The 17,811-nt window shown below is 56.4% G+C and overlaps 1 protein-coding gene across 1 annotated transcript in view; it reads left to right on the forward strand.

Moving 5' to 3' along the window:
* Nucleotides 1–17,604, forward strand: part of Rsph3 (Radial spoke head protein 3) — a gene marked incomplete in the record, with an annotated part of 27,473 nt that extends 9,869 nt beyond the window's left edge. The window contains 5 exon segments of the mRNA XM_037223113.1: nucleotides 2,240–2,368; nucleotides 6,372–6,575; nucleotides 10,463–10,712; nucleotides 11,578–11,903; nucleotides 16,919–17,604. Coding sequence (XP_037079008.1) covers nucleotides 2,240–2,368; nucleotides 6,372–6,575; nucleotides 10,463–10,712; nucleotides 11,578–11,891 — 897 coding nt within the window.
* Nucleotides 17,605–17,811: the final 207 nt, after the last annotated feature.

Consider the following 17,811-nt stretch of genomic DNA (forward strand, 5'->3'; position numbering starts at 1 on the left):
CTCGATTATTCTCTCTCTCTCTCTTCTCTCTCTCTCTCTCTCTCTCTCCTCTTTCTCTCTCTCTCTTACTGTATTGCTCTCTCGCTCTTTCGCCCTCTCGTGGGGCCCGACGTCGCATTCCAAACGGATCTCATGATAGACCGGTCTGGCATGTCGCTGTTGGTGCTCTCTTTGTCGCTATCGCTCTCGTTTGTTGTTTTTTGTGTTTCTTTTAATCAGAACTGGCTGCATTTACACTACTTTTGCTATGGTCAACGCAAAGGCGTAAGTTTGGATTAAAATTTGTCTCGCACTTTTCAGTGAGCTAGAACTAAAGGTGTTTAGAAATGCAAACGGATGGGAACGGGTGGGTGCAGTCGGCCAGAAATGTGTGGCGAGAGTGTATGGGCACTGCCCCGTGGGGAGTGGGTGGATGTGGGCACACAGAGAGAAGAGTGTGTGTATAGCAGGGAGAGTGTCTGTGTGGAGTGGCTGGGTGTGATCACAGAAAGAGGGGAGTGTCTGCAGAGAGAAGAGTCTATGGGAAGTGGGTGGGTGTGACCACAGAAAGAGGGGAGTGTCTGCAGAGAGAAGAGTCTATGGGAAGTGGGTGGGTGTGACCACAGAAAGAGGGGAGTGTCTGTAGAAGAGAAAGTGTGGGAAGTGGGTGGGTGTGGGCACGGAGAAATGAAAACGTCTGTATAGCGAGGGGATTGTATGGGGTGACTGGATGTGACAACAGAAAGAGAGGAGCGTCTGTGTGGAGAGGAGACTCTGTGGGGAGTGGGTGAGTGTGGCCACAGAGGGATGTCTGTATAGAGAGGAGAGTGTCTGGAGCGACTGGGCGTAGCCACAGAGAGAGGAGAGTGCTTGCATAGAGAGAAAAGTCTGTGGGGTGTAGGTGAGGTGCGACCACAGAGATCCTATATACACTCTCTTCTTCTAGACACTATACGCACTAAATCCTATGCACACTCATTTCACAGAGAGATGTGATGGTGCATAGGACAATGAAATAATGCTCGAGAAGTCTCCATCTTGAAGCAAATTCCTTGTGAAAAAATGAAGTAGGATTCGAAGGACGAAAGAGCCTAACAATCTGGGGAAGCGATTTGCAACCTTTAGAACGAACAGAAAACCGGGTGCGTGTGAACACTCGCCTCACCGGGTGCGCGTGAACACTCGCCTCACCCGCTGCGCTCGTTTCCGCCATAGAAATGCACAGTTTTGCGTCATGTTCGCGATCACAGCTGGGGACTTTTGATCTACAGTCAGACGATGCTGTCATATATATTCGATGTCTCCACTCACTCAGTAATTGGGCAAGTGACGGTACAAGCTGATATATTTGGGTAGCATTCATAGTCACCAAAGTGTGGTCCACTAAGATTGATGGAGCTGGGTTTGACGACATGCTGTCCAGTGCAGCGCTGGACAGTACCGAACCCAGTACCTGTTCGTGGGTCCCAGCCGGCTTCAGTAGGCTTGCGCGACGTCCCTGACGCCTGCCACTCACCCAGCGTTCATGTGGGCACACGCCCCGCCATGAATCCCCAGATATGACCTGGTGTCAGAACGCTACAATGTGGTTTGACCTTACGACTTCACTTTTAACTACAAGCCCGTTGGTACCTAGGACAGGACCGAGTCGGTGCGTGTGCAATCGTGTTGCCATGTCTCCGTCCCCGTCATGATCCCCCGCCAGGTAGAGGCCAAGGTTGGGGTAAATGTCTCCACTTCCGTCATCACCCGAGCCGAAGTGAACCGGGCCGGGCCGAGCCGAGCCAAGCAGCAGTCGAACCGGCCCGAGCAGGGTCGGGTCGGGCTGGATCGAGCTGGGCCAAGCCTGGTCGAGCCGGGCCGAGCAGGGTCGGGTCGGGTCGGGCTGGGCCGAGCCGGGCCGGGTCGGGTCGGGTCGGGTCGGGTCGAGCCGAGCCGAGCCGAGCCGAGCCGAGCTGAGCCGAGCCGAGCCGAGCCGAGCCGAGCCGAGCCGAGCCGAGCCGAGCCGAGCCGAGCCGAGCCGAGCCGAGCCGAGCCGAGCCGAGCCGAGCCGAGCCGAGCCGAGCCGGGTCGAGTCGGGCCGAGCAGGGTCGGGTCGGGATGGGTTGAGCTGGGCCGAGCAGGGTCAGGCCGAGCTGAGCAGGGTCGGGTCGGGCTGGGTCGAACAGGGTCGGGTCGAACCGAGCGGGGTCGGGTCGGGCCGGGTCGAGCGGCCGTGGCCGGAACCGCGTCTGACCGGCACGTATGACCCGGCCGACAGATCCGCGACCGGCGCGTGGAGGCCGACGTCGCCGTCCAGACGGATCCCATGATTGACCGGCCTGGCACGCCGCTGTTCGTGCCCTCCAAGACCGGCGCCGACGTGGCTACGCAGATCTACGAGGGCGACGTGAGTACACCGGGCTGGGTCGGCCTGCAGGCATTGACACGGTTAGCTTCCAGACCGTGCAAACGGCGCGAGTGACGTCGCGGATGGGCTGTTGTTTGGTTAGCGGTTGAACCCAGTCCCGTGAATGTACGGGCTTCCGGTGTCGGGCCACTGCCCTGCCGTTGCGACACCGCCAACATCGATTTTCCCCTTATTTGTCACCGCCGTCGCCGGCGGCAAAGCCTTCTGTCAACGTCCGCACAAGGTCAAACCTCCTAAATGGCAGGGTGCATGTCGAACAGCGCAGGCTGCCGGTCCAGCCGGGTGTTCTCAATGCAGTTGGTTATACTGTGCCGCACTGTCCCCCTGTAAGACGGAGCAGGCCAAACGGACGGCCAGCCGCCGTCACGGCGGTAGCCAGCGAAGCCCATCCCCACGTAGGCAAGCTTTCCGTGCACGCTGCCTTGTTGGTCAGGTGGTCATCAGAAAAGGTGTACGAGCGCAGGGCATGTCCTTTGACTCACTCAAGGTGGCATTCCAGAAACAGGTATTAACACCACGTAGAGTGGCGTCCCATGCTCACCAATCTCACCTTCAATCCTACGTAAAACTGTGTCCCGAAGCTAAACATGGGGCCTTAGGTCTGTTAAGAAGCTGTGAGGCGTCTCGGCGCCAGGCTTTACATCGATTCGCCCCTCGCCTACTGGTACAGGAGCGCCCTAGTATCCTGGCAGCGGGTGGGGTTGTCCCCGAACCGAAAAAGATGTGCGCCCCCAACTGACCGACGCAGGCACCCAAGCCCAGGCACAGGCGCTCGGCAAGTGCTACTGGAGAGCAGTCCATAAATTGTGGTAGAGGAACGCCTCTAAACGCAGATAGCAACGAGCCCCGAGCATAGTAGACAACAGCTTTAAGTCACGGGGCTCCAGGATTGCAGGCACCTGATAGTCGTCAAATCCAACTGCAGGTAGCCGAAGCCCTAACGGAGAGGCGCCTCCAAATCCAGGTGGAGGGCTCCCATAAACTATGTGGAGGGACACCCCAGCCCCAGGCAAAAGTACAAGCCTCTCCCACAGTCCAAGCGGAGGGACGCCAGCACTGTAGGTGTGGAGTTATTCCAAGAGTATGCGGAGGTGTGCCCAGGCCCGGGTAGATGAGACGTCAAAGGGTCAAGAAGACGTGCACACCTGGCCTGTGTGGCCCTATATGGGCCCTGGGTGGAAAGGGAACTTCAAGATGAAGCACGGAATCGCACCGAACCTAAGTGCAGAGTCGCTCTACAGTGCAGCGTGAGGCCAAGTTCAAGGTCAGACTCGACAAAGCAGGGATAGGGCGCTCACAAACAAGCCACACAAAAACTATTAACCGGCACTCCAAGCCTTGTTCAGGCTTTCCAAACATAGTCCTAAACGCAAACAAACAAACACATAGTATTCGCCGAGCCTCGGTTCATTGGTGCCCTAAGTGCCCAAGTGTGAAGAAAGGGTGCCCCAAGACCAGATGAACGGCTCCTTATAACGTTCAGGTCCTTTCGGAGGTCGAGATACCTGAGAAACCTGCAAAGGTACCCAGGAGGTCGATGTCACGGAATGGACGGCGAGACGGACACCAATTCGGCGAAAACCCGGATAGTGTTCGATGGTGGTGCGAGTCCCTGCTCCTGATGTGATGTTCAGTGCGCGGCGTGCCCAGAGACGGTCTGGTGTCTCCCGAATATCCCGGAATCTTTGAGTGCCTCACGGTGGCCAGCAAAGCCAGCGGAGCGTAGCTGGTCAGAGAGCTGAAGGCAGGGCTCCAGCCTGAGCATGCAGAGCGGACTGGACGCCGATGAGGCCCAGGTGTTATTTGTCGTACAATGCGAGTGCCCGCGGGACGTAGAGGTCTCGAGAGACCTTAACGCACGGCCGCTTTTGTCCTATCAGACCTAATTTGCCCAAGGAAAACCTCTTCAGGAGGGGCTGAATGGCCCATGATGGCCATGCGGCTGTCCCCCTAATTCAGCATTAATAAGCGTCACTATGCTTCGACATGACCTGGCGCAATTGTCCGGTGTGCGTCGATAGCCATCTTTGGTGTGCGTGCCGTCACGCATAACGTGACCCTGAGCTAGAATAGTGCAATGTCTACGGTGAATTATTCATGACTGCTTACCGAGTCATGGCTGCTAAGTGAGCACGCACAATAGCCGGTTGGATGTGCATATTTCCCCTGCTTTGCCTTTTCGCTATCGCATGTTGGGAATATATATCAACGGGCACGAACGCTCAACAGTCCTTGCAGAAAGGGTGCGTGTGTGGCAAGAGGCGGGGGCGGGGCAGATCCAACGCAACTTTGTTCGCCAAATGTGCGAGTCCACATAATAAGTTAAGAAAATTGGGACGTGCTAAAAACAAATGCATAAATGCGCTCACGCACCCCACTATACTGCGCTAGCAATTATGGATCGAGCGCATGCCAGCACTGAACGCCTGAGACAGTCATGCCTTGTCAGCGCGCGCCGGAGTAGCCTTTTGCAAACGCCTGACTACTGAGTATATGCAGGACATTCACGAAAACGGATGCCACCTGCGGTCTGCACTCTGTCCTTCCGCTCCTTGTTGAACTTTTTCCGCTCCTTGAATCTCATGGTTGAACGGCTCCGAGGACGTAAGGCGTCCTTCGGCAGTCACCCGAAGTAACCTCCTGGCACTAATTTTCAGGCTTTCAACATAAGCTGCGGCGTCCATGACATGTGCTTGGCCTGTCCGCAGCCGTCATTTGGCGCTCCCTGGGCAGGGATGGCTTGTAGGCGGGGGACCTGCGCAGCTGACCTGATGGGGTGGCGGCACAAATTACCGCTGACAGCGACCGCGGCGGCCTGGTAATGGACAGCGGCCGTGCTATGGAGGGAGCACCAGGCTGGTGGTGACGAGGCTGCACTAGGCTAGTGGTGACGAGGCTGCACCAGATTGGTGCTGACACTGGAGGCGCCCAGACAGCTCGGCCGTATCGCTACGGGTTGCTGCACGAACGCTTCTCATTTATCTCCAATGTCCGGCTCCCGCGGGCTTTTTGCGACGCGACCGATCCACCCCGATGCAGGTACTCCTGACTAACGCACGACTGTCCGACCGGCCGGGCGGGCTCCTCGCCGGCCGGTCCGGCCTTTCCTCGCCCGGCGGTCGAAGCCCAGAAACGATCGGCTCGGTGTCAGGGCCACGCACTTCAGGGAAAGGGCTGTCGCGCAGGACGCTGGATTATAGTTTTTCTAAGATGTGCCTCACTAATGCGCGACATGCCCGGGCCTGGAACGTGGCCGCGTCTTTTTATGCGACATAGGAGCACGTATTTATCAGAAGTTATCAGCACGTTATCAGAAGCTACGGTGCCGAACACCGATCGGGGAACAGGCGGGCGGAAGGCCGTGGGTGCCCTCTGCTCTTGGGTGTGCAGCGGTGGCCGGTCTTATGGTGTCAAGCCAACGTATCTAACTTTATTGCCAGAGTATGCACCTCGATATTTTTTTCGCCCTTACTCAACTGATAGGTCAGTCGTGCACATCCATTTCAGCGACTTAATCTATCCTCCTCGCATGAACGTAACAAAATGTGCACAAATGCACAAAATGTGCACACGTGCACAAAATGCACCAACTGCGAATGCGACATTCGTCCACGTTCAGCGGAGGATGCGGCGCGCAGCGACAGAGCCGGCGGCGTTGGTGGCCGTCCGACGGCCGGGACCTGGCGTGCCGGGGCTCCGCCCGGCTGATGGCCCGCTAACGTCGACGCTGCCCCCCGGCCGGAGCCTGCGGCCCGTGCACGGCACCGTATTGATCCGCCGCGTTCAAAACACTGGGTGAATTCCGCGACGGACGCCGCCTCGCTCCGTCGGCCGCCGCCGGTCACGTGACCGCGTCTTATGGTGAGTACAGGCGCACTTCGCTGCGAACGGCGTGTGTAGTTTGTGTTCCGAAGCTCACGCCAGTCCGCCGGGAGCCCGTCGCTTGAGTGTCCGTTACACTATGTCCACACTCTGCCGACAGCTGTTCGACTTTGACCTGGAGTCGGCGCCGATCCTGGAGGTGCTGGTGGGAAAGACGGTGGAGCAGAGCCTGCTGGAGGTGATGGAGGAGGAAGAGCTGGAGTCTCTGAGGGAGCACCAGCGCCGGTTCCAGGAGCAGCGGCAGGCCGAGGCCGCCGAGCAGCAGCGGCTTGGGGAGCGCGAGCGTCGCCACACGGAGGAGAAGGTGCGGCGGGTTGTTGGCATGTGGACCAGCCCACACGCCCACATCGAGGCGGGAGTAAGGGTTGGCGATGCTCGACACCATGCAGGGGCTTGGTGGAAAGCGTAGTGGAAATTGACACCAGGTATGCGTTTGGGACTGTCTGGCGCGGTGCGGTGGTTTCATGGAAAGTTACTCAACCCGCAATCTGCCGTGCTGGACGAAAATAGCGTAGGCGGTAGTGGATCGAAGAATCATGACACATCGCCACAGTGCAACAGCGCTCGTCAGACATTCTGACCCTTTGAAATGTTGATTGAGTGCGGCATTGATTCAAAACTGCCCGACCCATAAGATGTCACGATTTCCCCAGCTTGGAATTGTGTGGGCTGATCGTTTATCGATTCGGCGTTAGGCCCTGAAGGTTGGCGGACAGAGCGATTTCCAGGCAGGCAGTGCTGCTGGCGGTGAATTTCGCCAGCAGTTGCTAAGAAGGCTTTCCATGAATCTGTTGTGCCCTCGAGGTGATCATCCAGCGACGTATTCGCCGTAAGTACGCTCAAGCGGCATTCCTCAAGGTTTTGAAGGATTAGGCACGGGCGAACAATCGATCTGGTTTAGAGGTGACGTTCCCACATCTCTGTCGGGTTGGGTTCTAGATAGCCATCGATCTGGTTTAGAGGTGACGTTCCCGCATCTCTGTCGGGTTGGTTCTAGATAGCCATCGATCTGGTTTAGAGGTGACGTTCCGCATCTCTGTCGGGTTGGGTTCTAGATAGCCATCGATCTGGTTTAGAGGTGACGTTCCCGCATCTCTGTCGGGTTGGTTTCTAGATAGCCATCGATCTGGTTTAGAGGTGACGTTCCCACATCTCTGTCGGGTTGGGTTCTAGATAGCCATCGATCTGGTTTAGAGGTGACGTTCCCGCATCTCTGTCGGGTTGGGTTCTAGATAGCCATCGATCTGGTTTAGAGGTGACGTTCCCGCATCTCTGTCAGGTTGGTTTTCAGGTAGCAATCGATCTGGTTTAGAGGTGGCGTTCCCACATCTCTGTCGGGTTGGTTTCTAGATAGCCATCGATCTGGTTTAGAGGTGACGTTCCCGCATCTCTGTCGGGTTGGTTTCTAGGTACCCAGTAAGCGGCCGATCTGTTGGCCAGCCGCCCGTGGTGAGATGGGGAGCGGAGGCAAAATGTTCAGGCACTTACTCGAACCGCGGATTCGAGTTGCATAATTCCGCTCCATTAATCATTCTTCCACGATCATCATTATTATGTTTTACCACACCCTTATTTGCTTCAATTTGCTATTGGTAATGATTTGTGCATTTGTAGGTGAAAATCAGCGTCCAAGCTGAAATATGAGTAGAATGAGTGTGAGTGTGAATCTAAATATAATGTAATTGCATTTGCCATTGGTAGCTTATATCTGTGAATATAGCGATGTCAAATATTGCAAGATCACCCCTTAGGCCTTCTCCATGCCAGAATAAGACACCTAAATTTCACTGATCCAACGCGGTTTCCAAAACTTCCTCCTCCATTAAAAAGTAACGTTTAGCAATGCCGTGTAAGCAGGTACAGGTGATGCCCTTAGCACTAATCGCAGACCTCGAGCATGCAGTGCGTTTTTTAAGGATTTTAGCTGACTTGATGCTATCATGCATGCCATCGGTGTCAACATAGTCACTATGTTGGGAGATCAGTCAAGTTTTTCACCATGCACTTATTTCTGGGCTCCCCAAACAAGTACTGCGCATGGGACATGCATACGATAAATAACTGACAAACGCAGTACGGATAGTTCATGGAAGTATCGATCAGCAGACAAGTCATTATGAGCGGCAGGCTGTTGCGCGCCCGGTTCAGGGAATGTGTGCGGCTGTGGCGTGATGCGCCTGGTCGCCAGACAACATGCAAGCAGAGCTTCCAGAATAGGCTAAGCCGTCCCGACAAACAAGATATGCACTCACGCCAGTCCGCAAAACCCCGTGGAACGAGACGGGTCGATCGTGTGTTCAGGACGGCGGACATTGCGACACAGCTTACGCCCTCCGCAAACGTGGCGACGCGGCCGTATTCAAAGTGGAAGGAAATCATGCATATGGCCGACAAGTCCCCAGATCCAGGGGCACTTTGACAGAGTGCATACACCCATGCATGGCGAGCTTCCCGTAGCCCATGTCCGGGCTTTGGGTGTTGTGGTGGAAGCTCGGTCCTGCGACAAAGGGATTGAAGTTACACAAGGTTTCTCTGTTGCATTCCACCGGAACAGACACTACATGTAACGCGATCGGATTCCGAAATTTGCGTATGCCTCAACGCTGGCTCGAGGCATTTTGCGTGAAAGATATGAATATTTGTTTATATCAGCCAGTTCAGGCTAACTGCATAAAGTTGACTGACAGCAGCTAATTTGCGTTTTCCAAGTCCGTTTCATGTTCGGGCATTCTTAGTCAAGGTTGTTTCTAGGGAAGGCTTGTCGACTACCTATGCTTTTAGCGAGGACTGTTGCTGAATTGCACACAATTGCAAGCACAGTGCGTCATTAGGTCGTGATGAAGTTGGGTTGGTCAAACCGGGCCTAGTTGTTGTGAATTTCTGGAATCAGAGCCCCGCTAACGGCGCTTGTTGCGTGAGCCTTGATACCACTACCCGGTCGTCAAATCCTAGTCAGCGGCAGCATTTCACAATGAAAGTTTCCTGTGCCGTGATGCTTGGCACCGTCTGCCCCGTCCTCTGACGTAACCTGACATTTAGCAAGGCCGCTGCTAACAGTCCGCGGGCCTCCGAGTTCGGGGTGAGCAGTGAGCCCTTAACGCCACTCGGGCGCAGCCCGCTACGAGCCTGTAAATCTGAGGATAGACGCTGTAACCAACTGAGATGCTGGGATGAAGTTATCCGTGACGAGTCTTATTTGCAACTGATCCTTATGATTTGGGATTGGGTAGGAAATAACTTCATCATGCAGATTACGTCCCATAATTTTTGCGCCCAAGCTGAAGGATGGGGACTTTGGGGCCCTGTTCCCTAGAAGTGGTGGGGTCTACCTGGAGCCAAAGACCCTTGCATTTTTCGGCAGTTTGAGACGCACGTAGGGATTTAAAACTCCAGAAACGGTGCTCCATGCGTGAAAACGGGGTCCTGAGCCCAAGGTCCCCAAATCCAAAACAGGGATCCCGAAACCTCCTAAGTGAATCTCAGCCACGGCACTGGTCACAGCTGACAATTATTTGAAGGCTTTGCCCTGGCAATAGCAAATTCACAGGTGTGAGAAGTCACTGTTGGTCGCAAAGATCGTCCTGATTATAACGCTAACAGAAGTAAGAATAGCAGAATGATACACTCGGTGCTTCTGCGCAGGCGTACCACACCCCTTGTTGGTCCCGGCCTGTCCCACTTGCTTTTTTGTTTGCGCAGCCTGCGCTGGGACCTTGTGTTTGATATGTTTCAGTTGGTACAGCGAGCTCAAAACTGTTCATGTCAAGTTCTAGGCATTTCTAGGTCACGAATCCATCTCGATTTATATTTGTTCGTTGGCTCGTCGAGTCGAGACTGCTGCACATGGCCGTTTAGGTAGCGGGTAATCTGCAAAAGTGTTGGTGAAGTTGAAATTTCTGACTTCCTAGTTAATAGAATTAATGCTCAAGTTGTAGCGCTACTGATGCAGCAAAGTCTCGGACACAGGATCGGCACGCACCGTTCCATGACTTAGCCGCAGCCTTGCGGTTGTCAGCGCCACATGTGTCCGGAAATGAAAAGGTAGCTGTCGCGGCATGCCGTGACCCTGCGGTAATCTCACGGCACGTGACCCGCTGCCGTTGTCTGAGCGTGTCGGCCATCCGTCGCCCTGAAGCTCTGCCACCAGCGGCTCAGACTGGAGCAGGAGTCTGACGTCACACGTCTCGCCAGGACCGGCGCATGGCCCAGCGGCGCGTGGCGCTCGAGCAGGAGGAGGAGACGGGCGCCAAGGTGGCCGCTTCGGCCCTGGCGCAGAGCTACCTGGCCGACATGGTGCCGGCCGTATTCAGCAACCTCCGGCAGAAGGGCTTCTTCTTCAACGGCGTCGAGCGCGACATAGAGACAGCCTTTATGCCGTGGCTGCGAGACGCCGTGGAACAGGAGCTGGACAAGGTGCTGAGCGGAAAAGAGGTGCTGGATGGTGAGTGCTGCGAGAGGCGGGAGCGTCCGCCACCTGACTCGATGCCAGCCGCTGATGACTGTCCCGGCGGCGTGGTCTTCTGCGTTTGCCCCGTCGTGGTGCGGCGCGGTCACTCGTCACTGCATGAGCAGGCACTCTACACGCTACTAAATGACTCGTCAAGTTGTATGGCTTCAGTGAATGCTGTGTGAATGCAGCGATGCAGCGATGTCAACAGTGGACGCGTTTTAAATTCCTCACACGTGCGTCAGCAGAACGAATCCCGAACGTGATGGCGGCCGTCCGCCTGTCGGCTGTCGGCCGGTCCTGAAGGCGGTGACGTGGTCACTGGACGCTGCCGAATGTCTTGCGTTTGTGTGGACAGATACTGTGCGATGTGGGCAGGTGTGACCCGTGACTTGCGTGTGTGCATGCAAGTGCGTGTGAGTATATGTCGGCATACAGCCCTGGACTTGGATGGGGCGTGGATGCCTCACCTGTCCGTTGACAACTGAGCTGGGTGCGGTAGTCATAGCTGGTGTGGGTGCGGTGTGGGTGTGTGGCCGTCGGCGGGACGCTTGACGTGCGTGTCGACTCGGCGCTAGATGCGGTATGACGCTGGTGAGTGTGACACGTGTGTGACCGTGGGGCGCGTGGCACGTGTGTGTGACCACGGGACGCGTAGCACGTGCGTGTGACCGTAGGGCGCGTGGCACATGTGTGTGTGTGTGTGTGACCACGGGGCGCGTGGCACGTGTGTGTTTGACCGTAGGGCGCGTGACACGTGTGTGACTGGGGTGCGTGGCACGTGTGTGTGACCGTAGGGTGCGTGGCACGTGTGTGTGACCAGGGTGCGCGTGACACGTGTGTGGGTGTTTGCCGGCAGACCTGATCCTGGACGCGGTGCGGAAGCGGCGAGAGGAGCTGGAGCGGCGGCCATCGCTGACGTCCCGCCTGCCGCCGCCGGCCTCGCCGCCCGCTCAGTCGGACGACACCGAGGCACGCGAGGACGGCGAGGCTGGCGAGGAAGCCGAGGAGGACGAGGAAGAAGAAGGCGAGGACCTGGCCGAGGAAGAGGCCGAGGAGGACGGCGGCGAGGAGGACGACACCGACGACGAGGCGCCGCCGCCCACCGCCTCGGGCTCGGCCACCAAAACGGGCGAGGAGGTCACCCCCGAACAGGACGAGGACGACCCATAACCTGGGCTCACGGTACGGGCTGCCCCAACCAGGGCATTCGCACTGTCACACAGGGAGCCGGCGCACGCTACCGGCGGCCCGGATCTGGGGGATTGGCAGGACAGGGATGGAGTGAGCTCAGGCACAGACCGCCCGGCTCTGGGAACTGGCCTACCTGCCGGGTGACGGGGTGGGCTCGCGGTACGCGCTACCCTACTCCGCGGAACTAGCGGGGCAAATGGAGAGTGGGCTGACATTAGTCCCGCGCGACCGTGTGGGACTCGCCTGCTCACGAATGGGGCGACCTCACGGCTGGGACTGCCGGACTCAGGTGTAACTCACCCTGTGATCCGTAGAGCGGGCTAACGTTAGGGCCCCGCGACCGTGTGGGACTCGCCCGCCCACGAATGGAGCGACCTCACGGCTGGGACTGCCGGACTCAGGTGTAACTCACCCTGTGATCCCTAGAGTGGGCTCATAACACGCGTCGTCGGGCTTTAATGGACACATAATTTTTAACCATCTGTTACGTGCTGAGGCTAGTGATTTATGGGCACGTATAGTGAACTGCAAATAAGCGAAGTGGTTGAAACACGTATAGAGCACGTATATGCTCAGATACATTATGCTAATTAATTTTTAATCTAAGTACGCAGGGGTCCACCCCGTGCACTCATGTGAGGCACCAGACTAAATCCTAGCCTTGCAATCAGACGGTCGCAGTTAGATTTTATCAGTCCGAAGTTTCATGAGTCGATTAACTTATGGCCCACAAAAGTGGAGTTTAATGAGCATGCAGCAGCGTGAAAATGGCATTAACCCTTTACATTTAAGAAATAGATCAGGCTCGGGTTTGCAATATCACGGCTTTGATATGTGGAATTTATTATGTAAAAAGTCCTGGCTTTGGTGCTGTTTCGTGCCTGAACGTTTGAATGGAATTCTCTAGCCGACCAGCCTCACCGCGTAGCACTGGCCCAGTTCTCCAGCCGTCCATGTAACTGCGTGGTATGCTGAGGTGCGCTGGAGCCCGTGCCACCACAGCCGTCTGCCCAGCGGTCTGTGAGGGGTCTGCTGACGGCCGGCCGGCTCGTCTGAGACAGATGCGCCGCCGCCGCCGCCGCCGCCGCCGCTGCCGGTCTGCACTGGTGGCGTGCCGCCGCCTCGTTACCGGTCTTGCATACGGGAGCGGGCGGCGGCGAGCCGGCGGTTACCAGGGCCACTGAGCGCCAAACACTGCGGTGTTTCGCCGTGACGGGGCCGTGCGGCGCGCTTGTCCGCGATCCCCGAGCTCCCCGTGTTCCGGGGTCCCCGGGCGTGCTCAGGCATCTGGTCTTCGGCTCACTTGACGTCAAATCTGGCAAGGACGCGGGAGTGTCAACGTCTGTGCTCCCTTCCGATCCGGACTGCGGGGCTGATAATACACGCTGAGCACATCGAGTACATACATCCCCGGATTGCTGCGGATGTGCGAATTCTTATGGGCAGATCTGTTTACACCACTGAGACCGCCAACTTTCACGACCTGGGCCAGGGCTCGACGCGCACAGCTCTTGAGCTTTGTTCATTGTTCGCCATTTTAGAGGATGTGGACAATGATACCAAGAAGTTAGGGCGGCTTGAGTTTCTTGTACGCTTTTGCTGGATATTTATTTCAACAACTTTGATCACATGGTGTTTGGGTTTTAGCTATAAATGAGCACCTACATGACTTGCCAACAAAGTTTCTGTCGGCGCCCTGTCATCCCACCTATTCGTCCAAAATCCCCATGCCCTAGCACGCGATCGTCCGTTAGCAGGCCAAACTTCCGGTGGCAAAAGTACGGCAAACACGGCGACATGCTGTTTGGTCTGGCAATATCCGGCCTGCTCAAAAGGCTGCTGCAAAAAAGCTGCTGCTGTGTTGGATAGGTTAAGAGCGATTCAGCGTGATGGTTTGTGAAGTCAGAGGTATGCATTCTTCCCTTTCCCTGCGTTGAGCAAGGATCGTTAAGGTCCTGTTCTTTCTGCCATGCCGACTTACTGCGGTATTGCTCATTGCGTGGCTCTTACTGGCGTGCCTTGTTCGTAGTGAGCGCTTCCACCTGCACGGGCTTGCCTGGGTGGAGAACGTAATGATCTGGGTGTGGGGTTGTTTCAAACTCAACCTAACTTTTTGCTCGCTGTTTACGACCGTTTTGGAGGCTGGAAATCGTTACAACTCCCGTGCATTTACCATTGCATCCATAACCGCTATGTGAATTTATATTGCAGTCGACAACGTTTCAAAAAGTGATCACGTGCTTTCGTAGCTCAAATCAGTTTGTTGAGCGTGGTGGGCAGATGTCGCGCATTGCCTGAGCTGGACGTCTGTACGAGTCTGGACGAGTACAACTGGCATTTCATTTTTGAGCAGGTTCAAAGAGCATCGCGTCCTAGAGGTTTCCCACATAGTCTTGGCCAAATGATAAATCACGGCCACCCAGGTGTACATTTTTGGACCCGGCTGTTGTATCAACCACGGAAGGTCGATATGATCTTCAGCAATCTTAAACTGGTGCAATGTTGGTTAAGACCAAATTGCATTGCCTGTGGTGAGCAGCTGCCCTTGGTTCTCGTTCAGTTATCTAGAAGAGTTTCAGCACTTTTCCTGCTTTGTCCTGGGAACGAAGACAAGTGAAAACAAAATTAGTTTTAAGGAAACACGGGTGCCATTTTACATGCATTAACTCCTGTTAAACAGCTTACATCAGTTTAGACGTTTTTATCTATGGAATGTGCACACGCACTCTTGGGCTGCAAACGTAAAACAAATCGGAGCGTGCGCAAGTGCCGGTCCAGGGGGCTGGCCACGATTGCTGTGAAACCGACGTAGGGGCCGGGCAGCCGTTGAGGTGGTCCTACAAGATTGCTCACAATCCCAAGAACGTGCGGGGCGTCCACCGCAACTTTAGCGTGCCAAAGATGCAACACGAAAAAAGCAGCCCGTAATGCAACTTATGTAATTGTCATTGCAGCATTAGGGGCATTTCGACGAACACTCGACACACCAACAAAATTCGCAATGGGGGCACATTACAATTGTTGCCCCCACCACCCCATTCCATTGAAGGACTTCTGAAGTCGAGTACAGTGGCAAAATATTGATCCGCCTCTGGGCATGAGCTGGTTTTGCTCAGAGTCGGGCGATTTTCTCTCATTTATCTTCGTAGCTTGTACAACGAGCCCTGCTTCAGCTGGACTAGTGGTCTGAACCCAAAACTAGGCATGCCGACTGTACCAAATAAATGTATGGGAATAACGATGAAACCTGCCAGAATGGGTGCTGAGAGCCACAGATGAAGGTTAGTCATCTGTGGCACTGACCCCAGTCTTTAGCGCCGCCTTCGGTGAGTGACGTCACTTGTCGCTCTGCCGTCGGTGAGTGACGTCATGTGTTGCTCTGCTGTCGATGGGACGGCCGCCGCCCGGGCGTGTTGACCGTGAGGGTGGCGCCCCGCGATCACCTGTCGCCGGCGCAGGCCCGCCCTATCTGTAATAGCCGTGAAGAAGTGCGGCGAGGGAGGGGGCGCCGACGCTGGGAAACTGGCAGCTGACGGCGGCTGCACTTGTTCGTCGGCTGTCGCCCCGGCCGACCGGCGCGCGCACAATGGCCGAGATGAGCGCGGCAGAGGGCGCTCCGCGGGACGAACGCAGCTGTCAGATGACCGGCTGGTCGGAGCCCCCCCCCCCCCCGCCCTCCCCCTCGTCCGCCGACACGGCGGCCGGCAGCTGTTGCTCGTGCCGTGACCCGCGTCTGGGGCAGTCGGGGAGTGGCGTGACGCTGGCTGGGCTGCAGTGCAGCGGGACCCGGGGGCGAGAGGCCGCCGAGGACTGGGAAGCGCGGCTTAACAGTTGGGAACATGCTGGGCGGCTCAGGCCAAGCAGTTGACGTTCCGTTTGCCCCCGGCTGGTTAATAAGGGCGTTACTGGCCCAAAAGCAGCACCAGCTGATTCTGCGGGCTGGAGGCTACTGGAGTGAGAAGGGGAAGGGGTGATAACGCAGATCTAGGCTGTACTGAACCTTAATTGCATCTTCCTCTGCCCAGCTACGGTCTGAGGTCGTGCACTTATGCGGCTTGTGCACATCAGGTCTAAGATGCAGACGGTGGCCGAAGCCTTATATCCATCGATGCCAAAGCAATCAAAATATCCAAGGTTCACATATCCTAAGTTGTCGTCACCTAGCTGTTTCCCCAAGCCCTTTCACACTGCATCCCTCCGCGCCTTTGTGGCGTAGAGTGCCGCTGGAGTAACTTATGCGGCGAGGACAGAGCTCGAGAGCAAAAATAGCAAAGCTTAACATTCTTGTTCCCGAAACCGTTGTAAGGTCGTTTGTTTTGATGAGCATTTGCCGCAAATTACAAGTTATTCAACGCATTTTAATATGCGCTTTTTGGTGTTGACGATGATATTGCGGCTTACTGGCGCGCCGACGGCCGAGGTCATTTTGCTTACCGGCGCACCGACGGCCGAGGTCATTGGGGCTTATTGGCGCGCCGACGGCCGAGGTCATTTTGCGCCCAGCTGATCAGCACCGTGCATATTTAATCAGATTTTGAGGCCCCACGAATCATATTTTAAGACCCATAACTCAACAGGTTTGTCATGCGTGACCCTCATTCTGAAGCTTTCGTGGTAGTTAAAGCTTTTCACGCCCAAATTTGAAAGCATGCACCCGAACAGCGATATTTTGGCTGATCACCCATGGCTCTTAAAAAAGAAGTGGAGCGCAAAAGCGAAGCCAGCGGTTATCACGCCAGATGCCAAATCATTTTTGTCATAATTGGCGGAGTTGTGGATAAGAGCGCAGGACGGCGGGGAACAAAAGGATAAGGAACAAAAATGTGATTGCCAAGCCCAAATCGAACGCTGGAAACTAAAGACTGTTATCACCGCCGTTCCGCGCCTTCACAGGCTTACAGAATGCAACCCAACCGACCCGCTGGCTTCACCACTGTCGGTGATGCGTCCGTCTGCTTGGGACACACGAGCATCGTGTTCTAAACACATGCGTCGGTCTGTTTCAGATGTGTCTGCTGGAGGCCGCAGCCCGGCCACAGCCGGCCCCCGTCGGACTTTCACCGGGACGCCGCAGCTCGCTCTCAAAATGTCTGTCTCAGTCACAGTCGTAAACATAGTGTGAAGCTCGTGTTACTCCGTTATTTGTATGCGGCAGCCCGTTCGGTGCGCGCGCGCGCGCGCGTTGCGTGCGAGGGACGTGCCGGTGCGGCGTCTTCGTCCCGCCGCCGCGGACCAGCACCGGCGGGCTGTGCTGTTGTTTAGTTCTTACACGTCTGCGACGTCCTGCACCGGAACCCGTCTGGCCACGTGGTGCACAGCTTCTGCGGCGTAAGCGGTGCCGAAATCCGCCGAGTTGAGCGGAGCGCCGGTGGCTGTGTCCGGGCCGGGCGCTGAGGGCGGCCGGGCCGGACGCTGAGGATGGCCGGGCCGGACGCTGAGGATGAGCAGGCTGGACGCTGAAGGCGGGCAGGCTGGATGCTGAGGATGGCCGGGAGGGCGCTGAGGACGGGCAGACTGCGGCCGCTCGGCCCCACCGCCGAGCGACAGCCGCAGCCACCCGCTCCGTCCGCACTCCAACCCCGCCCGCGCTACCCCGATGCGACCTGACCTGACCTGACCTGGCATGACCTGCCGCACGCCGGCCGCACCCCACCGGCTACAACCTAACGACTAATACATATTTTTCAAGTCCTTTTCTGTGTTGCGCTCGGATGCAGGGGCTGAATTGACCGGAGACCCATGTGAGTGAGGAAGGGAAGGAGCGTGCTTCCTGATGTAGGGGGTCGGGGGGGGGGGGGGCTGACAGCGCGGTTTGTCGGAGGCGGCCATCACTGGAGTCCCGTCAGCCACCACGTGCTCATTTCCCAGGCCCGGCCGCCGCTGTCGGCTCATTTACATA

Source organism: Pollicipes pollicipes, unplaced genomic scaffold (genome assembly GCF_011947565.3).
Source record: "Pollicipes pollicipes isolate AB1234 unplaced genomic scaffold, Ppol_2.1 Scaffold_4881;HRSCAF=5763_pilon_pilon_pilon, whole genome shotgun sequence".
Taxonomy (NCBI): domain Eukaryota; kingdom Metazoa; phylum Arthropoda; class Thecostraca; order Pollicipedomorpha; family Pollicipedidae; genus Pollicipes; species Pollicipes pollicipes.